The sequence below is a fragment of the Dermatophagoides pteronyssinus genome, unplaced genomic scaffold (assembly GCF_027571235.1).
Source record: "Dermatophagoides pteronyssinus isolate colony J.1.1.1.1 unplaced genomic scaffold, Derpt_VIB-CSIC_2022.12 sq0019, whole genome shotgun sequence".
Classification (NCBI taxonomy): Eukaryota; Metazoa; Arthropoda; class Arachnida; order Sarcoptiformes; family Pyroglyphidae; genus Dermatophagoides; species Dermatophagoides pteronyssinus.
In genome coordinates this window covers 6,631-31,607 of record NW_027461543.1, presented here as the reverse complement: position 1 = coordinate 31,607, position 24,977 = coordinate 6,631, and the positions used below count along the sequence as shown (strand labels likewise).

At 36.1% G+C, this 24,977-nt stretch overlaps 4 protein-coding genes across 7 annotated transcripts; 2 read left to right on the top strand and 2 right to left on the bottom strand.

The window, feature by feature from the left end:
* The first annotated feature begins 48 nt into the window (after positions 1–48).
* On the top strand, positions 49–5,829 carry LOC113798834 (uncharacterized). Of its 3 annotated transcripts, none has more exons than XM_075822745.1 (6): positions 49–722; positions 793–1,306; positions 2,226–3,220; positions 4,240–4,491; positions 4,575–4,775; positions 4,848–5,829. In XM_075822745.1, the coding sequence occupies exons 3-6, from the start codon at positions 2,228–2,230 to the stop codon at positions 5,823–5,825; spliced, it is 2,424 nt and encodes an 807-aa protein (XP_075678860.1). In that variant the 5' UTR covers positions 49–722; positions 793–1,306; positions 2,226–2,227; the 3' UTR covers positions 5,826–5,829. The 3 variants fall into 3 exon arrangements, with proteins under 3 accessions (XP_075678860.1, XP_075678858.1, XP_075678859.1); XM_075822743.1 differs by having other exon boundaries at positions 173–722; positions 4,842–5,829; XM_075822744.1 differs by having other exon boundaries at positions 173–722; positions 785–1,306; positions 4,842–5,829.
* On the bottom strand, positions 5,803–10,177 carry fliI (FLII actin remodeling protein). The gene is made up of 4 exons (XM_027349422.2): positions 9,485–10,177; positions 7,564–9,424; positions 7,395–7,508; positions 5,803–7,340 (listed from the first exon to the last, which is right to left on the bottom strand). Exons 1-4 carry the CDS (start codon positions 9,972–9,974, stop codon positions 5,948–5,950), a joined length of 3,858 nt encoding a protein of 1,285 aa, XP_027205223.2. The 5' UTR covers positions 9,975–10,177; the 3' UTR covers positions 5,803–5,947.
* A 131-nt stretch (positions 10,178–10,308) lies between these two features.
* Positions 10,309–14,533, bottom strand: LOC113798833 (C2 domain-containing protein 5). 2 transcript variants are annotated; one of them, XM_075822742.1, is made up of 9 exons: positions 14,311–14,533; positions 12,469–14,162; positions 12,104–12,408; positions 11,951–12,044; positions 11,155–11,886; positions 10,986–11,095; positions 10,808–10,933; positions 10,594–10,740; positions 10,309–10,521 (listed from the first exon to the last, which is right to left on the bottom strand). In XM_075822742.1, the coding sequence occupies exons 2-9, from the start codon at positions 14,012–14,014 to the stop codon at positions 10,459–10,461; spliced, it is 3,123 nt and encodes a 1,040-aa protein (XP_075678857.1). In that variant the 5' UTR covers positions 14,015–14,162; positions 14,311–14,533; the 3' UTR covers positions 10,309–10,458. The 2 variants fall into 2 exon arrangements, with proteins under 2 accessions (XP_075678857.1, XP_027205224.2); XM_027349423.2 differs by having other exon boundaries at positions 12,469–14,159.
* A 228-nt stretch (positions 14,534–14,761) lies between these two features.
* On the top strand, positions 14,762–16,532 carry Atg18a (Autophagy-related 18a). Its single transcript, XM_027349425.2, has 5 exons — positions 14,762–15,003; positions 15,059–15,596; positions 15,654–15,823; positions 15,879–16,160; positions 16,222–16,532. The coding sequence occupies exons 1-5, from the start codon at positions 14,930–14,932 to the stop codon at positions 16,391–16,393; spliced, it is 1,236 nt and encodes a 411-aa protein (XP_027205226.2). The 5' UTR covers positions 14,762–14,929; the 3' UTR covers positions 16,394–16,532.
* Positions 16,533–24,977: the final 8,445 nt, after the last annotated feature.

Genomic DNA, 24,977 nt, shown 5'->3' with positions numbered 1-24,977 from the left:
TCTCATTAATTGTGTTCCTGTCTGTTTTATTTCTTCAGATGAAGTTGTTGATGATGATGAATATCATCGATCGATCCATTCATTCATTCAAAATAATGTTAGTTGTTTTTCTCGATCATCATCAAAAAATAACAACAACTGTAATGATATTTTTTAAGTTCATCATTTTGGAACCAAACAAAAAAGAAAACGAACGGATCCAAGTCATTAACTATTGCTCGGTATTGCTCACGGTCGGTTATCATTGTTTATCATTTTATGATGATGATGAATTTCACTCTCCTTCTCTAACCTCAATAATAATGATTTTATCCAACACATAAAAACAATGAACAAAAAAAAAATCCCAAATTCCGAACCCTGAATCGACCCAACAAACCGAAAACGAATTGAAAGAACCCAAATTCTTTGCTTTCCTCACACACAAAAACATTATTTGGCAATGGGTTGGGATACCTGAACTTGTAGGCGGTGATGGTTTTTTCATCATCCATTCCATTCCCGCTACAAAAAAAAGTATTTCTCATGATGATGATGATGATGATGAGATGCAATAGTGTTTCAGTTAGTATGGGCAATTGGTACATTGCATCGTCGCCGATGTTAACATTTTTTTTGTTCGTTCGATAAATGGTTGGTTGATGTAGTCGGTTGATTTTTTTCTGGTGTGTGCGCGTCAATCGACGATCCAAAGAGAAGAAAAAAACAGCACCAAAAACCAGGTATGTATTATATTGTGACAAGGGAGAAAAAAAGTTTTCATTTTTTCTTTCGGTTTTTCGAGTTTTGCAGATGCAGAAGAACGGCGCAAATACATCACCATCCATCCATCCATTTATTTGGTTGGAAAAAGCAAATGTTGGAACTCGAACACTAACCAACCAAACCTATATAGGGATACCAGTCATTTGATTTCATTTCATTTTTGGCCAATCATTTTATTTTTGCTCAAAACGAAATTTCTTCAATAGACCAATAACGATAAAAAAGCTTCGAATAGTTTCATGAAAAAACCTCATGATTCATTTTGTGGTTCGATTCTTCGGTCATATTTGTTTTGTTTTGTTGTTGGTTTTCATCATTGAATGATGTGAGTGAGTGAATGAATCATCATTAGAATTTCAATTCATTTTGAAAACAATTCATTTTTCTAGTCAATTTGTGATCATCATCTTCATCATGTCCGATTTTTATATTTGATTTCCAATCTTAATCATCATCATCAGTGTTTCTCGAGTCAACAACAATAATTTATCATTTCCATTCATCATATCATTTTTAAAGTTTTTTTGAAAAAATTCTAAAGGTAAGTTGAAATTAATTTTTTGAGATATTTTGATAAGGATGAATAGTAACAACATCAAAAGTGAAACAGAAACACACAATGGTCATAACATTTATTTGATTAATCGATCGATCGATCGATTGAATTCATGTGGTTTCATAATCGAATGTTGTGTGTATACAAACACTTTTGCCTTTCCATTTTTGACATATACGTCGGTCATCGACAGTGAAAATGTTGAAAATGCAAAATATTCTTGCAATGTGTGTGCTTCGATCAATTCGATGGCAACCTTTTTTTGCATTTTCATTGGGTTTTAATGATCGTCTCTATGGAATTTTTTTTCTATGGATGAAAATCCTTATGATTAGAGTTTATTAAACATTCAATTCAATTGAATTGAGATTGCAATCGAAATGAATAATTTTTTTTTTGATTTCCATCCAAGCGACAATCATTGTTGCGAAAGAGAAAGGAAAAATTGTCATTTTTTCAAATGATTACCTGGTCCCCAGAACAATAAAAAAAACAATGATGAAAAACGATAATAATAATAATAGAGAAAAACAATGACACACGATGAAAACATAGGCATGGTACACACACGTGTCAACCAGCAGCACGTATCCAGAAAAAACGATGCTGGTCTTTTTTTTTTGATTGACACGCTGATGATGATGATGATTACGTGAATGAATGAATAATATTATCCAACAAAGGACATTGCCGTTAGAGAATCGAGAAACTTTTTCTCTCCTACGTATTCAGCCATACGTGTCGAGAGGAAAATGAAAAGAACCGTTATTCACTATGGCAGGAAAAAGATTGCCATTATGCCAGCTAATTATATATGGAGACTGATGTTTTTTTGCCCAGTCAAACTTTTTCGAGGTTCGATGGCCCTTTTTTATAACTTTTTTTTGTTTTTTCCATGAAACAGTGATGTCCTCAGTGACCGTCTACGAACAATCATCATCGTCCGCATCAACAAATACTATGGATCCTATTCAATCGATACGATTATCATCATCATCGCCACCGTCATCATTCAAATGTTCATCATCAACATCATCGATGACAGCATTTTCCAATATCGTCGATGATGATGGCCTCACTAGTTTAAGTTGGCTGCAAAATCTTAATATGTGTATGACAAGATTAGGTGCACCAACACCACCTACACCACCAGCAAGTCCTATATGTTTTCCATTGAATAATACTTCACAAACATCAATCCTCAACACCACTTGTCAAAATGGTTCACAACAGTCAACAACAACAGCGACGACAACCACACAATTAGCAAAATCTTCGCCGGTCAAATTAACCGCAACAACAACAATATCGGGCCATAAATCGAAAGCAATCATATCTAGTCCTCCCATACAAGTGATGAGCCATATTGTTGATAATAATCATGTCAAACAGTCTGATAATAATGACAAAATTTCATTCCCATCCAATACCACAAACGGAATCTCATCCAATAAAGTGGCCAAATTGAATCGAACCAATAATCAACATCATTCATCTGCTACCGAAATTTCGATAGTTGGGGCCAAACCAGCAACCACTACTAATATGAATAATAAGAAAAAATTGAATAATCGAAAATCAATCACCAATAATCATAAATTCAGCAAAAAGAACAATGCCAGCTCCAGTCAGAATAGCAATCATCAACATCAATCCAATACATCATTGAATGGATCGTGTTACCAACATGACCATCATCATGATAATCATGATGAGTGTCAAGAAGAATCAATAGTAGTAGATTATAAAATGAACGGCCAGATTAAACCGCCGTATTCCTATGCAACATTGATTTGTATGGCGATGAAAGCCAATAAAAACAAAATGACACTTAGTTCCATTTATAAATGGATTAAAGAAAATTTTCTCTACTATCAAAATGCCGATCCAAATTGGCAGGTAAGTTTGTTTTTATCATTAACAATAACAATAATAATCGATAGTAATTAGATAATGATGCCCATTCTCCTCAATCATTTTCTTAATGAACATTTTGCCTCGGTAGAATAAAATTACTAGAATGCAATGCAATCATCGAAATGTATGTATTATATCGATCGTTGCCTTTTTATTTTATCGCAATATCGTTACACACCGAACAAAAAAAGACCATTCCTTTTCTTTGGATTTTGTTGTTTGTTTGCTGGTTGACGCTTAGCAACCAGCAAACAGCGGTTAAGCCAACCAACCAATATAGCCACCTTTTCATTACACATAAGGCTAAATCAGTGACGCCACACATAGATTAATATATAGAACCCACTGCAAGGCGTGTGCGTCGTTACCAAAGCGACCGTTTTTTGCTTGGTTGGCCACACAGTTTGATCATTATCCATCCCTGAATGATGCTTTAGAGCCGCCTTTTTTCCACTATATACTTTCGATGGGTGCATTATTAGTTAGTGAATGCCAAAACCCAAATAAGATTTGCCCATTTTTAACTTATTTTTTGGTTTGAAATGATGATGATGATAAAAACAATGACGATGATGCCCCATTGATCAGAATGTTGGTGTATTATTATATACCGCAACAGCCACGCGTGATATATGACAATTAATTTTTTGCTGCGCTAACTAACTAATTATTAAACCACTGATTAAATGGCAATAGGAAAAAACAATGTTTTTGTCTGTCTCTAATCACAAATAAATATTATTATTATCAAACATCCATCTAATCTATGTTATCATTAGTTTGTTGGCCAAAAAATTGAAATTGTCTTTTTTCATCCAGAATTCTGTCATGGGATGAGAGCGCGATAGAATTAATGAATTTTGTTTCTGAATACCGGTGACAGTTGTGAAAAACTTTATATATAGTGGATTGATCGACATTTTTCCAAAACATGTATCACATCAATTTGTTTGGAACATGAATAAACGATAATGTTGATTTGCTATTATTTATCATTGTAGAATTCTATACGTCACAACCTTTCGTTGAATAAATGTTTCATCAAAATTGCCCGAAACAAAGATGAACCGGGTAAAGGTGGTTTCTGGAAATTGGACCCTATCTATGCCGATAGTCTCGTTGATGGTGTTTTCAAAAAACGACGTCCAACGCTCAATTCGAATCATAATATGAACAATGCTATAAGTAAATCGAGTAACAAGAATGCTATTGCACAAGATAATGGATCGATAGTTGCCAGTGCCAAGAAAAAAGTAAGATCCATCCACTAACTGAATGAATGATTTGAGAATGCCACTATAATGATGATATTCTTACTGTTTTTGCATATTTTTAGCGCAAAAAGCGCCAATCAAGCGGATCGGCTGCTCGAATGAATGGTGGTGGCAGCACCACCAATGGTCACAGCGAACTTTTTTATATGGACTATATAGAAGCGACAACTTCCTCAGCAGCAGCAGCAGCAAATCTTCCAAGCCAACGACAGCCAAGAATTGAACAGGAAACGCCACCGAATTCGGCGGAATCATACAGCCAGGTAAGCCTAATTGGTTGTTTTGGTTCTGAAATAATCAAATATTGTGTGTTTGTTTTTTGTGTTTAGCAACAGCACAAAATGATGCTAGATATGAATGAATTGAACACAGCCATCGACAATATCGACGATAGAAATAGTGTGTTATGTTCGGATACAAATTATCCTAGCTATACATTTGCATCGACTGTTGCCAATCTTGTCGAATGCGGTAATAACAACAGCAGGACTAATACCACCGCTACTATCGGATTTAGTAACGAAGTTTGTGTTCAACATGTACAAGATATGATGGAAAATGATTGTTGGAACACTATATTGACTGATGTCGATCTGTCCGAATTGGTCGATCCGATTACTTATACCGATTCGGTTGCTCAAATTATTCATCCAATCGAGAACGATTCCAGTTTAGTCAATTGTAGTCCTAATCCAGACGCAAACAATAACAACCGAATCATCAGTGTCAAGAATAACCTACCTACCAATGGCAGCGCTCAACTAAGTGAATTAGACGCTAGCCATCTGTTGGATGAAGGCCATTTTTTCTACGATCATCGAATTCATGGTTTAGTGTTTAATGCCAATGTGCCGGCCAATGTTCAGAATCAGGTTATTTCGGCTAATTCGAATGTGGTGACCTGCATCAACGATACAAGCGATCTGATTGCGTCCGATCATTGGGACAATCAATGGACATCGTATACCACCAACGATGGTTCCTCTGTTCAATTAGAATGCGATCCAACAGCTTCCACCGAATTGATACTTAGCCCATTGGAAGAAAACGAAGCGGTCAAATTGAACGAAATTCAAGTGCTTTCAACCGCGGCATCTGCGATGTCTAAACAACAATCAAATGAAGCCAACACGTCCGTCGCCGATTCATCATCCAACTCGACAATCATGACAACTGTGGCAGACAATTTCGAATCTAGCACCCCGACAAATTCGATCCAGATCTGGGAATGTGGTAAAGCTTTAATGCAAGTGGACACGAATGCGCTCGAATTATTTCATATACTCGATGTGGAACAATTGCAACAGTTTTAATAATAATAATCGAGGTCCGTCTTTAAACGTGACCTTGTCTGTACATAGTCACATCGATTGCTAATCCATCAAGAAAAATAGATTACATGTCAAATATAAAAACAATTCTACAGCAAAAACACTCAATTGTTATCATTTTTGGTTTTTGATTTTTGATAAAAATTAGTATGTTCATAAATGATGGGCAACATTTTTTGATCCAATTGTATCCGTGGATCATTCACCGATTTGAACTGGGACCAGCCATGGAAACATTTACTGAATTTACGCGTTTCTTTTCCTTTGAGCGTCAACATCAAAGTACGAGGCCGTTCCGGTTGCTTGAGTTTCATATTCTGTACATATACCTGTGCACTTTTATAGGCAAGTTTCACTTCCATTTCACTGCAACGAGAACCAAGCCATATGAATACTTGTACCCCGTTGTCCAATATCATAATATCTTCATCGACCAAATCATCTTGACAAAAATCTGAACATTTTTCCGATACAGTAAAATAGCCTTTGTCGTTGGAACAGCGAAACAACCGTGAATAAGACATGAACGAGCAATCAGTATCGATATTGAATGTTTTGAATTGTTGTTTGAATAATTCCGGTTCGAATCCTTCATTGATGACGGTCACCGGATACTTCTCTGACGGATACATTTGGCTCACTATTTCTTTGGCCACTTGAACGTCATCATCGTCGACGGCCGATCCGACCCAAATAAAAACATGATTATCACTTGGAAAACAGTTGGCCGATTCTATTTTGAGTATGTAGGTAAAAGCCGAATACAGGAAAGCTGGCTTGTCCAGATTTAGTTGAATAGTTCGCAACGTAAGCATATCACAATTGGAACGTAAATGATAAAATTCATTTTGTCCCGGCCTGATCAAACGTTCAGACGGTGAGCGATTAAGATCTCTACGACCCGAATGAATGACAAATTTTCGCTTGAAATGTGAAAGGAATTTGGCATTCTCCTGTTGTTGTTGAAACCGGATAATTTTGAGTTTGTCTTTGAACCAGGCTTCGAATTTGCTTTGTACGGTGAACGTAAAGGTTAGCCATCCCATGTTGGATGCTTCACGACCTTGCCAAAAATAAACAATCCAGAACTGGGCATCTTCGTCGGCCAGATCGTCTTCTTCTTCTTCGCCATCATGTGATTCGGTATCAGGTATCCAATAATAACGACACAAGAAAAAATAACATTCACCGGCAAAAAAGTGTCCCAGTTCTTCTTCGGGCAGTTTTTTGAACGTTTTATTTTCCAACACGAAAGCTTCCATATTGATGAGATCTTCGTTCCATTCTTGAGCCAGTTGCAGGGATTCCGTTTTCGGGACAATCGGCTGTCGAGGCATAAACAATGCGTTCAGATCATATTTAAAATCCGAATGTTCCGAAAGCCATTTGTTCATGTCGGCACCAATTTGCTGAACCGATTTGGCAGTTCGTGTGAAATCAACAGCCACAATTTCATCCCAGGTAGCAAATCGAGATTTGAATGATTGCGTTTCCACTCTGAACGATAAAGATTTTGGTTATATCAAAAATGCAATAAAATAATGCACTTACCCTTCAAGACATCGGGTGACCATCGCATATTCTGGTCGTTTAATCATAGCAAACAGTTCTTGAGCCAATTTAAGAGCGGCAGCTCTTACTAATCGAGCAGATTTGCGACCAACCCTATGAAAGAAAGAAATAATTATTGATCAAAATAATTCATTAAAAAATGACATACCATATGTAAACATCGGTCACAATATCCATAATGTAAACATTTTTACTTTCGAAATGACTTTTGCTCAGTTGTTTTGGTTTGTAACGAATTTGTGGTAGTTCCAAATACCCAGTACCCAAACAAACTTGATATAAAACCGGACTAGTTGGACGGAAATCTTCAATACCTTCGACCAGAAAATTATGATCGATATTGGTAATATCTTGATTATCGAATTCGGTCCAAAATTCTTCCGGTTCTTGATATTGGTCAACAAATTCCAATGTTGTTTTGTTTTTTCTTTCTTCTTTTTTGATTTTTTCCACCAATAAACGAGCTTTTTGTTTGACAGTATTTTTCGAGCGCTTTCCATTCCATACATAGATTTTGTAGCCGGTATCCAAAATGAAAACAAATCTGGTGTCCAATGAACAAATATTAACAGCAACAGATTCCATGTAAAGTTGCTGATTGGATACTTCATGCAAACGATACAAACGAATAGCGACGGCCACCTCTTCCACCGTATAGAAACCGCTCAATGTACGCCCACCTTTGATGTAGGTGATACCTTCGGGAAACAATGACAAAAATTGTTCACTTTCTTCGCCCTGTTCTTCGCGAATCGTACGACATTTGGCCGACAAATAATTACGCAGATTGACAGCATGGATAGCAGCACAAGCTTTTTTGTCCAACGACGTTTCCGATCCGATCCAGTAGTAAATATCCCAATCGGGGTTTTGATTTTCATTTTCGAACGTTTTCAATATGATATAACAATCGGCTTCATAAAATTTGCCAAAGCATGCTTCGTCCAATCTGCTTGGATAAAAATTATCAATTTCCCAGACTAATATGCCCATGAATTGACCGACATCATCTTCAAAATAATCCGAATAATCAAGCGGGGGTTTTTCCAATGATTCTTCCCATCGTTTTGGTTTGAGATTTGTGTCGGCAGTTTCGTAGATATGGGCATCAATATTTTCATTTTCTTTGGCCAATTCGGTCATTGCTTTGAGTACTTTGGAGGAATCAGATTCGTTTGTCATTTCTTTGGCTCGCCGTACAAGCCGTAATTTTCTAGCGATTGGATCTTTCGAACACGATGAATTCATCTGGTTAAGTCCGTTACCATAATTGGCAGAAGCATTACGAAATTGACTGTTAATGTTGAAATCAATATTGTAGATGTTTTTATTGTTTTCTTTCAGTTCAGCCGGCTTTGGTGGCAGAATTAAATCGGGGTTATCGGCAAGATCCAGCACTTTCAGATCGGTGAGAAAATAAATAGCATCTGGTAATGTAACCAATTTGTTTTTGGATAGAATTAGCTTTTTTAGCTTTCCACATCGAACAACTCCTTCGGGTATAAGCTCGAGATTATTATTGGATGCCATAAATATTTCCAAATTATATAGCTTGCCAATACTGTTTGGTATTCCATCGAAAATTAATTCATTGTCATTTAGATAGAGGCATCGTAATCGCTCTAATTTGCTCAATGATTGTGGCAGTGCTTTTAGACGGTTTCGCGATAGATTCAATACTTCCAAATTGACCCAACATTGATCAATATTGCTGGATATTTCTACAATTTGATTATCACTTAGATTTAAACGTTTTAACGATGATAATGTATAAACAACATCAGGCATTCGATGCAGATCATTGCTCGATAAATTCAATTCGGTGAGATTCACCAAATTATCAAGTGAAGTGGGCATATTGTGCAGCGAACGTTGTGTATTGGATAAATTTAATGATTGCAATGAATGTAGTGATTGTAATTGTTTCAATTGATTATGTCCCAATGGATTATTGCTTAGATTCAATACCTGTAGATTGACTAATCTTCGCATTTGTGGTGGTAGAGTAACTATGTGCCAAAATAAAAAAGTGTTAAGGAATTCAAGAAAAAAGAACAATGAGAACTTACCTAGATTATTGTTACTCAAATCCAGATTGAGCAGATCGGTGAGATTGATGAACAATGGATTGGGTATAGTATCGATTTGATTGTTGGACAGATTGAGCACTAATAATGTACGACATTTTTCCAGATCCTCTGGCACCGATTTAAGACAATTATGGCTAAGATCCAGAACAAACAATTCATCCAATTTGAATAGATCAACAGGTATGCCATTATTGTTGATTCGATTATGACGTAATACTAGTGATCGCAGTGTTTTCAACGATGATAATTCGCCGTGTAAAGTGACCAGATTATTCTTGGCTAACGATATGGACTCCAATTTATTCATGGTGGCCATTTCTTCGGGAACCCAATCAATTTGACTCGAGTCCAATTTCAACCACCTTAAACCGGTCATATTGATCATTTCTTTGGGGAATTTTTCTTCCTCAAAATTATTATGACTGAAATCGATACCCCTGACAAAGGGTAAAACACGAGTCGAAGCCATTGTTGATTAATTAGCAAATGTTGAAAAAGTGAATGAATTGATGTAACAAAATGCTGCTGTTTGAATTCAGAATTTATTCATCATCATAATTAATTGGATGATGATATGATAGGAATTATAAATAGACACACCAGTAAAATTGCATCAACATCAAAATTCTTGCCACAACATTGTTGGTGACAGCAAGCAACAAAAAAAATTAACCTCATTACATAAACGATATTTTCGTTGTTGATGTCGTTGATTTGGCCGTCTTCGTCGTCAAGTCAGTCGTTAGCCCGTCAAATAAAACGTACAACCGGGAAATTTGAAAAATTGTTTTTTTGTGATAAAATTGATTCATCTAATAGCTTTATTTTAACAAAAAAATTATGCTTCAATTTACAATGAAAGACAAGATTATTATAACAACAAATAATAGCTGCTGGATTAGAAATTATGACAGATCATGGTGATGATGATGATAATAAATAATTGCTTCCATTCATTTTTCCACAAAATAATTAGCCTGAACAACATCGCCAGCCACGTTGATCAAACATTGTGCCTATTTCAATATGATTGACAAAAACAATTTTAATCCAAATACGGTACAATGGCAATAAATGCAATAAATTACCTGATTTTTATGCGGATTAAACAACAACAAAAGTTGTGTTACGTGAAATGAAGTCATCGCATTACCGCTCAATGATGACACATGAGAACGAACAATAGCAAACACTTCGGTCATGAAATTATGAACAAAACCACTAAGGCCACCATACTGTCAAAGCAATAATGGTTATAAATAGTAGATTACAAATGCATACAATATTGTGGACATTACTCACATCTCGAATACTACTGCTTTCACGTATAAAAAAGAAATCCAAATTACCCAGGTAATTACTGATCTGCGCTTTTGGTATATAGCTAAGCGGAGTCAATTCGATACCGAAATGTTCATTTGGTGTGCTCTATGCGCAAAAAGAAATTTTGAAATTTGTTTCATGTAAAAATGGTACATACATGATAATGGTATTGGTTTTTCTGTTGCTCACAATGATTGACTTCATTTTGCATATCGTTAACATTGTCCATAATAAATATGAGATCATTGTCCTGATGTTCGGATTGAACTGATCCAATGAAAATGAAATGAAATCAATTTGACAATTCCAATAACTAAACCACTTACCAGTGATTGAACGTTGTCGGGAACTCGGTTGCATTTTGGAAGGTGGACCCATACCAATGGCGGTACCTGTCAAGGTAATTTGGATGATGTCCGCCTCCGGAATATCGATACGAAATTTTAGATCAGTTAAACAACATGGGATTAATGAACGAAACTTAATGAATAAAGATTGAATAATCCAATCAAATTGATGACCAAACTGTTTGATTGATTGCAATTTAGTACGATAAACTTGTGCAAACATTTGCAGATTGCAAACAAATTGACATTCTTTGCCGGGCATATATTCCGAATTGCAAACATCAAATCCTTTCGGAACATCCGAATCGATCATCAACGAAATGATATCGGCATCTTCAGTATCATCAACTTCCAATAGAACACAGGTATCTTTACTTTCCACCGGATCTACTGTCTGATTGCTGTTGTTGTTGTTAACTTTTTGTTCATTATCGTCACTTTTGATGAGATCCTCATCATTATTGTTGAGGGCATTAGTAGCTGTTGTTGATGTTGTTAAAGTTCGTTTCGAATCTTGACTGGTTGAACTTAGATTATAAAGTTTTCGATTACGTGCAATACTATCCGATATCAGTGCCTGTATTTCATTCAATTTGGAACACCAAGTTCCTTTGCCGGACGATATTTTTGGTGGCGATGGTGGATGAAGTGGGGAAAGAAAGGCACCGGTACCTGTAGCCACAGCTACTAACATATTTTCGCCAAACGAAACTAGAACGGGAGAAAAACGGAAAATCGTTAATCAACAATTTAATGGGTAACAAGACAAACATACTTTGGATGGAAATATTGAACAAACAGTTCATTCCTTTGATTTTTAATTTAGTGAGCAATTGTCTATACAGTTCGTATTCGAGAAAAGGAAGACTCTGCAAAACAACCACACAAATCAATCAAACAATTCATCAATTTGGTTTGTGCAACTTACATCAGATATTTCTTTGGCACAAGCTTCACCTTTCGATTCACGTTTCGGGCGACAAACCCGTGCCTGAATCAATGTGCCATAGCCAATTGTGGGCACACTATCATATGGTTCAATGGTCATGAATAGAAAATCTGGCACTTTGTATTTGTTACATAATGAACACAACATTAAATTCGTTGGAAAGGGAACCTGGTTATCTTGATATGGCACATGACAAATGTGACATGTTGTCGTGGTGGTGGTTGTTTGATTAATGTTTAATGATTTTAGTTGATGCTGTGAATGGTTTGATTGAATGAAGGAACCTAGTGGAAAAACCGAAAGTTATCTGATGCTGTCATGAGAAAAATGGGAAAAATACAAACTTTTGAAATCATAAAAATGGCTTTTCGAATCGTTAATGTTGTTGGTAGTGTTGGCAACATTTTGATTATAGTGGTTATATAATTGTTCAATATCGGTTTCCGATGTTTTGAGCAATGCTGCTGTACCACAAGCCGATAGGATGCATATTTCATCATTGATGTATGCAGTTTCAGTATAACCCAAAACAGCATTACAATTCAATGTTTTCTTATGCGAACGAATTTCTTTACGCAATTCAGTCCACCATGCATCACGTGTTTCCGGATCATCTGGGTTATTAATCTGATCGAGAAGTTTCACCGAGCGTGCCGATATAATGCCACCCAGATTGGCTATCAAGCCGGTGGGGAATGTTTTCAATGTTAAGAATGGATATTCGAGTAATTGCAATTTTTCTGGAGATAATTTCATTTTATTCATTATATTGGATGATTTATTATTATTATTAGTGATATTCAATATCGTGGTGGCTGTCGTCGATGTGGTCATATTGAACGATGTGGATGATGAGGATGAAGCCACATCAACAGAATTATTACTTTGATTATGCTGATTTGATAATTGATTCAGGTCCGAATCGGATAATCGACGCAAACAAGATGAATTCGAATGTTTGTCCGTTTTGTTGATCGATTGTTGTTGTGGTTGTTGTTCTGCATCCTGATTGGAATCTTTGATGAAAATATTAGTTGATCCATTATACAATTGCACGGTTGGCGATGCTGATTTGCACGTTAATTCTTCCACAGGTATTGATGATGATGGCAGTATATCGGTGGCTAAATTATTATTGATAGAGACTAGTTTGGTGATGAGAACAGCTGTACCGATACCACGCACAACGATACCGGATTCGCCTTCCAGATCGAAATGTTGTTGATAACCAACCACAGCATTGCCGCCTAAATCCAATGCTTTAATGCCAATTTTACGCTGTACTTCACCGGAAATTTTCGAAAACAGTGTTTGTCGTGCTTCATTCGATGCTCTTGGCGTTCGGATTTTATCAATCCACTGATATTCGGGATCATGATTAACGACTAATTCTTCAACAAAACCAAGTATAGCTTCGCAAATATAACCTTCCGGGATTTTGGGACAATAAAAAAATTTAAAACCACAAGATGATTGCCGATAACGATTAGCATCGGATATCAAAGCCACTTTGACAATGCAGTTGATTTCGCCACGTATTCCGTGCATTGTATCGTAGATGGGAAACCAACCGGAAAGTACATGCTTGGAATCCTTTTGCAATAATGGATTCAGATCGATATAAACTTTACCGATAGCATCGTTAGCTGAATAAGTGTCATAATCCATTATCCGAATCTGTAATGGTTCATCTTGCAGTTCTTCATCATCAATTTCAAACCGAAACCATTCAGAATTCCAATATGGATTGAGCGATCGCCGATAAACTTCAGTTTTATAGGTTGTTCCGCCAAGTTTCACCTCAACAAATGCATCGGATGCATCGCTTGATTTATCCATTACAGGTAGATTGCGGCCAGCTAAAATTCTTACTTTAACTTTTCCAGGCATGGTGTTTGGTGTCGTGTGTTTGTTTGCTTCAAAATGGAAATAGGATCAGGCAATATGCAATGGCATTTGGATTAAACATGGTATCAATATGATTTGTGGATTAGTTTATTATGCATGAATTAACCAAGATAAGATATATTGGCTGCTACTATGGAGATGAAGCAGGAAAAATATTAAAATTAATTAATTTTGGTCATTTCAATTGAGATCAAACAAAACCGAGCGAAAAAAGAACACAACACATAACATGGTCGAACGTCAACACGTTTAGTGCAAAAACATTGAATGATCATCACCTGGTTGCTGGTGCAGAAACAAAACAAACAAAATCAGTTGTTGTTGTCAGGTAAACTTTAAATTAAAATCATGTGAAAGCGAATCAGGCAATCCAATTAACCCTTGTATCACGATTTTATATACAATTCAATGATGCCATTGAAAAGCATCATCATGGGCAATTCGTTAAGTTTGTTATTGCCGTCGGAATCAAATAGGGAACCGAAAGCGAGAATAAACGATAAATGGCAATGTTTTTGTTATGCGATGCGCGTGAAGTAACATAAGCAGAACGCAGAAAATATCATGCACAGGCAAAGTGAATGGAGAAAAGCTCAACGTAAAGCTTACACACAACATAAACAACAACAAACATAAACTGAGAGAAAAACAGACAGAAAACAAAACAAAACGAGTCGAATACGAATTTGATTATTGCGCCTTAACTTGGATGTTTCTGTTTTCTTTCTGCTGATTCCGCCTAAACAAAACAATAACAAATCTGTTACGGTTATCTTTGGATTGATAATTATTTTTCTGTTGAATCATCCCTAACACCAAATGTTTTGCATATCTGGATCTGGTTGTTGTTGATTTATTGTTTTGTTGAGATTCTGAAATTGACGATCAAGATACGAGATGAGCTTCTCAAGTGGTGGTAGAGGTGATGACGATGAAAATCGTGTGTTTGTCAATTTTAACCATGAATCAACGTAAGTGGTTTATTAGTTTGGGTTAATTTTGGTTATTAAATTTTGATTCACCTAGATCATTGGTGGTAGGAACTCGAAATCGTTTTCGTTTATACAACATTAAAGATCTTGATAATTTGGAGCTTTTATATGAAGATGATTCCGATTATACCGTGATTGCTGAACGATTATTTTCGTCATCATTGTTGGCAATCGTATCGTTATCATCGCCACGAAAACTTCGAGTTTGTCATTATAAAAAGCGTACTGAAATAACGTCATTTTCCTATACAAATACCATATTAGCTGTAAAATTGAATCGTTTACGATTGATTGTTTGTCTGGAAGATTCGATATTTATTTATAACATAACCGATTTGAAGTTTATCCATTCAATACGACAAACACAACGTAATCCCAATGGAATTATTGCATTAGCACCAAGTAATGAACAATGCTATCTAGCTTATCCGGCCAAACAAGATAAAGGAGAAGTGAATATATTCGATGCTCATAAATTAGATAATAAATTGACCATTACGGCTCATGATAATCCATTAGTATCGTTGACATTCGATACCCAAGGAACCAAATTGGCAACCGCATCCGATAGGGTATGTTGTTTGCCTCTAAAAAAAAAACGTAATTTTTATTTTTTCCACTTTGAACAGGGTACAGTGATCCGTGTGTTCGATACATCAACAGGTGATTGTATCTATGAATTTCGTCGTGGTTATGCTCGTTGTGTATCGATATATTCATTATCATTTAGTCCCGATTCACAATTTCTGTGTGCATCGAGCAATACCGAAACTGTTCATATATTCAAATTGAATGAAACGTGAGTATGAAATGAACGTTGCAGCAAAGATGGCTTAATAATTTGTTTGTTACAGTCAACCACAGGATGATAATTTGGCGGTAATGTTTAAATCGTATGTAAAAAAAATCTGTCAAACAGCCGGCTATTTTGATTCGGTTGCCGATATGATGAATCAATGGCGGTCGTTTGCAACAGTCAAGTTACCTTTGGTAAATCCTGGTTCGCGTACAATATGTTCGATTAGTTATTCAAATCAACGATCAAATGTTTTGATTGCCACAACCGATGGCTATCTCTATGTTTATGACCTAAATCTAAATGATGGTGGCGATTGCACACTTATTCGTCAACATCGGTAATATAATTCTATTGCGTTGTCATGACTCTATTGATTTTCTAATTTTTTTCAAACACAGTCTGATTGATGATTTACCTGACGATAATGATGGTCAACGGTCAGCCTCGTTATCATCGACATCGACAACAACAGCCACCATGAGCACCACCAATACAACGAAGACAACAAGTTCAAGCCATCATTTGATACAATCTCCATCATCATCTTCCTCTTCGCCTCTTGATCGATGAATCAAATTGAATTTGACACATAAATTCAGCTAGGGACAAACGAAAGCTGATTACTATTATTTGTTTTTGTTTTCTGTATTTTTTCTTTACTTTAATTTTTTGGCTTAAAAACTGACCATTAAAAATGATATCAATTTTTTGTTTGGGTTTTGTATAATTCAATTGACAGTGTGGTTTATGTAAAAAAATTGAACGAAACAAGTTTTTTGTAGAGAAAACTTTTATTGAAATAAATATAAAGAATAATCAAATTTTCAAAGACCACGATATAATCGACGAAGACAACGGCGTTGATAATAACGAAGAAAACGACGTCGACTGCGATTATATCGACGACGTTCAAGGCGGCGACGACGATTATATTCTCGATAGTTTCGTCGAAGGCTACCACCAAGAAAATTGTCAACATGGTGATTCATTATCATTCGCATCACGTTATTTAAGGATGCGATTTCAGTTGCGGTCCTTGATGACCGCATTTGACTGGTTCGTCGCCGCACAGCATCCATAAATTGTCGTCTGCTGCTGAAAAAATGTGGTTCCCTCACTAATAAATACATTAGATATGTTAGATCTTGCAGGGAATCTTCAAATGTTGGATTTGGGTTTTCCATTTTTTTTGATAGAGATTTGTATAAGATATAGATTCAATGATAAAGTAATTGATTCGATAATTTTCTTGAAAAGTATAGTTGGAATTTTTTTTCAGATGAATAAGGAAAGTGTGACTAATATACATTTTGCATCAATATTGTTGTCGTTTCAAATTAATTATATAAACATTAAATTAATTTGAAAACAAAACTAATTTGTAACCAATTTCATCAAACCAAAATTGAGGGTGATGATATCTTTCATTTTTGAAAAATTCCAATCAAAATGGTTTTATCTTGATCATGAGACCACCTCTTCAAGATTGTAGATGTGACATTCAATTGGTCTACAAGGTTAGCAATTGACTCCATAAAAACCATGGCCAACCATTCGATCGATATTTGGCACTGCTATTATATGAGTTGATGTTTGCATAGCTGAATGATAGGCAATAGTCAATCAATAAAAACGGAAATAGTTTTTTAAATAAAAAATTTATTTGAAAGATATTATAAAATAACATCATCAAGGCTGGCGAGCTAATCGATCGCGGTGACGACGCAAAATGGGAGTGTATCGATCAACTAACTCCAAGATGAAATCCATTAATTCGCGGATTTCACTTTCTGTCATTGCACCACGCACATTATGGACTGCATTCAAGACTTGACTCATGAAATCTGCTTGTCCATCAAACGATTGCGGCTCCAAGATATATTCCCGAATGATACTTTGAATCAACAATAAAGTGATTCCAGTTAGTAAACGGTGAGATGGTCTGACCATTTTTGATTTGATTCAATATTAGTGTTGTTGTTGAATAATGATTTTTTTCGAAAAGAAAAGAAGGAGAGTTAAATAACGATTGAGATAAAGCAAAAAAGTGTGAATTATATACATTTTTAAGCATAATTGTTTGACTAAATGTAAAACATTCATTCATTCATTCGTTTTTTGGTTAGCTTAGTGAAGAAAACACGATTGTTATGCTAATGTTTGATCAACAAAAATGAAAAAGCAATTAATCAATTAAAATAAGAATAAAATTGTATTGAATTTATTTAAAAGAATTGTTAATGAATCTATCAATTTGGACTAAATTGGCTCAATAACAATAGCAGGTAATCATAGAGAGCATCAGCCTCCTCAAATGTCATGATACCCGCGATAAACAATTCGATAATTTTTTCTTCCAATTCTACAATTATAGCCGTATATATTGTTCAATGGCGAACAATACCTCGAATAATGCAATCATTTTGTATTGCGATTCGATTAAATCTTGGGTATCGTTCAAGTTGTTCATTTTGAAATAAAAATGATTTTGGTTAAATAAAATGAAAAATAAAATATCTTTTATAATCGGAGGGTAGTTGTGAAATTAATTTAATAATGTAACCAAAGCTGCAATTATATACTATTTCAAACAATATTCTTGTTTATCTCCAATTAATTTTATAATTTTGAATCAAATCAAGCAGTCATAATTCCTATCATGCGGAACAAATCAAAACAATGTTAATCAAATTAAAAAGAATTTCACACTGAAACTAGCCTATTAAATGCACATTCTGTAGAAATTTACAATTGTTTTCGGTTAGTTGTGTTTATTCGCTGGTAATGGTCAAGCAAAACAAAACAACCAAGGTGATAATGATGAGGTGGCCATCGATTATTTGGATTTGGATGATGATCGCAATGTGGATGTTATTATTGACCGACATTGGTGAATGTAATCCCACAATCATCCCAACAAGAGGTATGACAGCAGCAACACCCCAATCAGTGGTTAATAAAGGCAAGACAGAGCCGAAAGCAATCGAAAGAGCCATTGTGGGTGTGTCGGCTGCTGGCAGTGCTACTGGTTCTGCCTTGGCGGCACATTTTATGGATCCAAGCGATATTAGACATACAATCGTTGCCAGTGGTTTAATCTGTGCACTCTCTTTGGCTGGCTGGTGGATTAAACTTTGGCTGTGATCATCATCAAATCAGGGCTAATCAAATTGATTGAAGGGCACTCATCAAATAACATTTCAATAATCAAATTAAAAAGTAAAAAAGTAAAGATTTAATATGCAACATTTAATCAAAATAAAAACAAACAGAAAAACGAAATTGATAAGTTTTTAATGAGAAATTTGGCAGTGTTTTTTTTCAATGCGACATCTTTTAAAATAAATCTACTTTTTCGAATTTCCAACATAGATATTGGAATGTTAGCCATAGCTGCTGTGTTCAGTAAAAAATAAATGCTCATCATCAATGAGTCATCAATGAGTGGATTTTTGCGTTTTACAATTGCTTCACATTAGATCAATAAATGTATGTGTAGATATTTTTTGTGATGCGATTTCGATTTCGATTTCGATTTTGTGTTGCAAGCGATTTTCCTTTTCCTTTAACAACGTGTTTTTGTTGTGTTGGATATTTCATCAGTTTTCTTTTTCAGTGATGATCAATATTTGATTCATTCCGTATACCATGAAGATGTATTCAATTTGAATAAATACTATGGCTATACATAGTATTGTTTAATTGTGTCGTAACTTTGGGCACAATAAGGCACCGGGTTTCGATGGTTCCTGGCACCCGTTCATCATCAATCAATTAATCAAATACAATGCGCCAACTTATCTCATCGGATTCATAGCAAGTTATTTATCCGATCGTAGAGTTATGTTAAATTTTGGTGGCCATTGTAAAGGAAAAATTACTACAATTGTTGAGAATAACAAACTCATGCTTTTTATTTCCAAGTTCAAACCAAAAAAATTTGATTCTCGAAGTTGGTTTGATTTCCAAAGAAATATAAATAATATCAACAATACTTGTTTGCGAGACCATAATCAAGAATAAACGTGATATTGATGGAAAAATTCTTTACGAAGAGTTAAAAAGTCTTAAAACTTTTTTGAAAAAGGAATACACTCCTTTGGATGTATTGAATTTTCTTTATGAAAATAATCTTATTGATACATTTCCAAACACCGCCGTCGCATTGAGAATTTTTCTGACTGATTTGAACGTTATGAATGAATCATTGAAACATTTTGATCAAAATCTGAAAAACAACAAAATAACCTTAATTGAAGTCACGAGTAATTAAAGAAATTTTAACAGAAAAATTGCCAAGTCCCGGTAGCTTGGCAATTTCAATTTCCTGCTTTTACCAACTAACCAATGGCAAATTTTTAATTGAATTCGACGACCAAAAACCGAAACAAAATTTCGATAAAATTGCAAAATCCATTGACGAAATCAAAGTGGTAAATCCGCGTAGAAGACGCCCTGTTGTAGGGCTTACCGGAAACCATTGACACCAAAACATTGGCCGAAACAATCATGGAATTCAATAAAGAAATCCGTGATTGTTTAGAAACAATTTCGACAAACAACGACTGGATGGACTTGTTACAAGGCACTTTAAACGATATATGAATCAATTGGGAGTAAACGAGAAATTGCAGGCCTACATTCAACAACAAACAATAAAAAGAACATGTGACAGTATCCTTGTTGATGTAAAATGACCATGACCATGATGAAATGGTCAGGTTATTCCATGATTTATAATTGTATCCTTATTTTTTATTAAAATGTTCTTTAAAACGTGATTTATTTGTTTATTTCGACTGATTAACTGCCTTGAATAAAGTATCTTGTTTTCGATTTAAAAATCTCAATTCGTTAAAATTTAATAAACATATTTTGTTTGAAATGTTATTTTGTTTCAATTTTTAACAAAAGGTTTTCGAAAATTCTTTGTTTTGATCATCCTGTCGTTTATGAACAACGTTAAAAAGCTCATACAACTTGCTTGCTTCACGAATGAAAAGCGCATGTTGAAAAGGAAATTGTCAATTGTGAACTTGACTTGGCTGTGTGAGCACGTTGTCAGAGTGATGATGAAATGAAACTTGTTTATGTTATGCATCGAATTCAGAATTCTTTTTTGTGCGATTATTCTGTTGCAAATTAGACGAATTAATTGTGATACAAATGAATGAATGTTTTTCGATTAGGAATTTTAAATGAGTTTTCCAAAAAAAAAGCTTTTTTGTGAATTTTCCTTTTGATATTGATCATTTCATCATCGACTCAGTTTTATTTTGTTTTGAGTGAAATTTTCTAAAAAATGAAAAATCATTCCCCAAAAAAATAAAGACGATGAAAGTGTATTGTTACAAATTCCACTGATTAATTGTGACCCGAATTAATGTTTGTTGATAATTGGAATTTCGAAATAAGTTTTCGAAAAAGTTTTTTCTAAATTTTCCTTTTTGTGTTCAGCACGCGCATTTCATCACCGACTCATTTTTTTCGAACAAAGTTTTTGAAAAGTGCAAAATCATTCCCCAAAAAAATGAACACTGCGCATATTGTTTACATTTCATCACTCGCTCTTTGTTTGTGGTTTTCAACAATCAACGTGGAATTATCCGAATATTTTTTGGCTTTGGATCAAACAAATGGTTCTTTGTCGTATTCCAAGTGATATTGTGTGCTGATTGTTTTGTTGACTATGAAATATCATAACGTAGTAAACAAAGTGAATAACATATAAGCCCGGCAGTGCTCGCGCCTCGATTCAATGAATTCGAAATGCGTTTGGGGTAGAATATTGCCTACATGACCACTGCCGGGTGTTTGCTATGGAATTGATATATATCACTATCAACAATGAACGAATCAGCAGAAGAATATCAATTGGAACGACAAAAGAATACCAATATGGAAACAATGGTGCACAAGCGAGCAGAATAAAACAATTCTTCAACTGGAATCACGAACCTTTAACTGAGCAAAGCAGACGCAGATAAGTAATTGTTAATTGTTATTTCTCTTTTTCTTGACTTTTCACAACTATGCATACGAAATCTCCGCATCTTATTAGGGGAGGGAAGGTTCCTGAGCTGCTTTCGCTCAGGGGGGTTAGGGGAGTTAGGTTAGGTTAGGGAGTTAGGTTAGGTTAGGGAGTTAGGTTAGGTTAGGGAGTTAGGTTAGGTTAGGGAGTTAGGTTAGGTTAGGGAGTTAGGTTAGGTTAGGGAGTTAGGTTAGGTTAGGGAGTTAGGTTAGGTTAGGGAGTTAGGTTAGGTTAGGGAGTTAGGTTAGGTTAGGGAGTTAGGTTAGGTTAGGGAGTTAGGTTAGGTTAGGGAGTTAGGTTAGGTTAGGGAGTTAGGTTAGGTTAGGGAGTTAGGTTAGGTTAGGGAGTTAGGTTAGGTTAGGGAGTTAGGTTTTTTTTTTTTTTTTTTTTTTTTTTTTTTTTCGTTTAAAAAAAGATAAATTTTATTGGTCTTTCGAAATTGATCCTTGGCATTGGCCAAGGTATAAAATGCATATAATACAAAATTATTCTTTTTGATTGGATATGTTTCACTTGATTGATTAATATAAAATATATAAAGAAATAAAAAAAAATAAAAAAGATAAGGAAAAAAGAAACAAAAGATCTAGGTTTTTTTATAAAATACTGGACTGTAAAATTATAACTAGGAGAGGCTATGAGGATTGTTCCGCTCAAAGCTGTATATAGCCTTGAGGATTGTTCCGCTGAAGGCATATATCTCCCTTACTTCCCTAGTACGGTACTCTCCAATCAAACGCCGCTTCCGCTACGCGCGCGTAAAATATGGAGGTTGTACTAGTTTTCTTTTTACTGGTTAAAGATCTCTGCATTTCGGCCCGGTAATCGAATCGAAGCCGGGCCAAAAGAGGGCAATCATATACCAGATGACGAACAGTTTGCTCACTGTGGCCACAAGGACAGCTTGGATCATTAATAAGGCCGAAGCGCTTAAGATGATATCCAAATTGTCCATGACCTGTCAACGTCTGTGTTAACCAGTAATTGGCGTATTTTGCAAACTTGATGACAGATGTTACCCGAGGGGCCAACATTCTAGTTACACTTCCAGCAGCGTCATCTTGGTATAGAAATTGCCATCTTTCAAGCATCATTGATCTTTCTCTAGCTCTGACGGCCGACAATGGGATCCTATCAAATAATATTGCCGCCCTTTGATGTCTTGAAATGGAGTTTGCTCGCCGTCTGATTCTGGTTTCCCATGCACAGGATCGGTCCGCCTTACGCCATGACATATAGACATTTTCAGGGGAAGTAGATATTATCTGACTCACTATTTCGCCTTGGCTACCGTTAGTATGTGCTTTGAGGTGACACAATGTGCCACGACTGTTAAGAATGATCAAGACATTCGGGACAGAGTCCCAATTGCCAGCGATCCATTCCACAGCTCTCAGAACGCCTAACAAGTCAGCTTGTAAGGTAGAACAATAGTGAGCGAGCCTCATTGTCTTGATGGTAATGCAGTTAGTATCGTCGAACACTGCAAAGGCCGAGCCCACTCCACGATTGGATTTTGACGAGATGACAATCAATCGCTTTGGTGGTGGGACTACTAGACAGTTGGTTAATATTCTTTCATTAAGTTTTGCAGAACCTTTATCGGATATCAGTGGAATATCAACCAGGATTTTATCGTCATACAGGTCGTACTCTCCTGTGATGCGAGCTCTGACCGCATTGGCAATTTGGGGGATTTGAACTAAGAGGGGGGGAATCCTGCCACCGCTGTGGTGGATATAAGGATGCTGTCCGATATGACTTAACGGCCATCTGAGCGAATACTCGCTGCAGACGTCGTAAGCTTTCTCGGACTTTTCGATATTGCAGAGCTTTATTCCATACCACACAACCGTAAGATATGATGGGCACTATTATCGTGTGATACATCCGCATAAGAATAGCTGGTTCCAGCCCGAAGGTTGGCCTTGCCATTCCGCACATTTTGCGGTAAATGATTGTTGCTTTGTTGATCGTATTTTGGACATGGAGTCGATAGCTTAACTTGTGATCAAAAGTTATACCCAGAATCTTGACACACTCAGACGGGCTAATAGCCTGCCCATTCATGGAGAATGGTTCTAGCCTTAGAGGTCGCAAACCGCGGTTTATGACCATTACTTTAGTTTTAGCCTCTGAAAAGGTTAGTTTGACGTTTTTTCCCCATGTAGCTGCAGTGGACAGAGCTCCGTTGACTAGCCAGGCAAAAATGCGTGGGTTATCGTGGGAGATGACCAAGGCCACGTCGTCAGCGAAAGCTTGAACGTGCACATCTTTGGAAAAATGGTTAGCTATAAGACTATTGATCACAAGATTCCAAAACAGTGGTCCGCATACTGACCCTTGGACTGTGCCGCGGTTCGTTGGTTTCCCAACTACTAAGCCACCATAACTAGTTATCGCTGTTCGATTATCGAAGTAGTCAGACGCAAGCTGGACTAGGTAAGTGGGGACTTTTTTGTTTATTAGCTGCTTAAGAATGTAGGGGTGCCACGCGTGATCGAAAGCCCCTTTAATGTCAAGTGACACAAGGGCAACGTATTTATGCTCAGAGACTCTTCGCATAATGTTGTTGTCGATCGACAAAAGAGCTTGGTCTGCTGATTTACCTGGCATAAATCCATACTGGTTACTATGAATTGCTCCCTCCCGCATTAGGTGATGACGGATCCGGTCGGTCATAACTCTTTCGAGCAACTTCCCAAAAACCGAGATCAAGCCTATCGGCCTATAAGCTGAAGGGAGTCCATAGTCCTCCTTGAAAGGTTTCTGCAAAATCTTAATTACTGAAATTTTCCAGTAAAAAGGGAAGGTGTTAGTTTTTAAACAGCAGTTATATAAAGCCACCGCAATCTCAGGGAAAAAAGCTATGAATTTTTTGATGATAATCGGTGCTAATCCATCAAATCCAGGCGCCTTATTGTTGGAAAATTTGCTGGCTCCATTCAGCAACTCTCTTAATGTAACTGGTTGGTATTCGATGTTGGTTTGGTGTCGGACGCGCCAGCTGGCCACCTTTGCTCTGATGCGTCCCTGACTTTTATGGTCATCTGGGGTGTCGTCCGGGAACAATTGCTCCATTAGATATTGCCCTGATTTCCTCGGGTCAAGGTCACATTCGCC

Excerpts from the sequence above, each read along its gene's own strand:
- LOC113798834 (XM_075822743.1), top strand. The coding sequence starts at position 2,228 with ATGTCCTCAGTGACCGTCTACGAACAATCATCATCGTCCGCATCAACA. Across the intron at positions 3,221-4,239 it reads ATGCCGATCCAAATTGGCAG|AATTCTATACGTCACAACCT; the intron begins GTAAGTTTGTTT and ends TTATCATTGTAG. Across the intron at positions 4,776-4,841 it reads CGGCGGAATCATACAGCCAG|CAACAGCACAAAATGATGCT; the intron begins GTAAGCCTAATT and ends TTTTGTGTTTAG.
- fliI (XM_027349422.2), bottom strand. The coding sequence starts at position 9,974 with ATGGCTTCGACTCGTGTTTTACCCTTTGTCAGGGGTATCGATTTCAGT. Across the intron at positions 7,509-7,563 it reads GTGACCGATGTTTACATATG|GGTTGGTCGCAAATCTGCTC; the intron begins GTATGTCATTTT and ends TTTCTTTCATAG. Across the intron at positions 7,341-7,394 it reads GTCACCCGATGTCTTGAAGG|AGTGGAAACGCAATCATTCA; the intron begins GTAAGTGCATTA and ends TTTATCGTTCAG.
- LOC113798833 (XM_075822742.1), bottom strand. The coding sequence starts at position 14,014 with ATGCCTGGAAAAGTTAAAGTAAGAATTTTAGCTGGCCGCAATCTACCT. Across the intron at positions 10,741-10,807 it reads AAAGCAGTAGTATTCGAGAT|TATGGTGGCCTTAGTGGTTT; the intron begins GTGAGTAATGTC and ends TTGCTTTGACAG. Across the intron at positions 10,522-10,593 it reads TTAATCCGCATAAAAATCAG|GCACAATGTTTGATCAACGT; the intron begins GTAATTTATTGC and ends ATATTGAAATAG.
- Atg18a (XM_027349425.2), top strand. The coding sequence starts at position 14,930 with ATGAGCTTCTCAAGTGGTGGTAGAGGTGATGACGATGAAAATCGTGTG. Across the intron at positions 15,004-15,058 it reads AATTTTAACCATGAATCAAC|ATCATTGGTGGTAGGAACTC; the intron begins GTAAGTGGTTTA and ends TGATTCACCTAG. Across the intron at positions 15,597-15,653 it reads TGGCAACCGCATCCGATAGG|GGTACAGTGATCCGTGTGTT; the intron begins GTATGTTGTTTG and ends CACTTTGAACAG.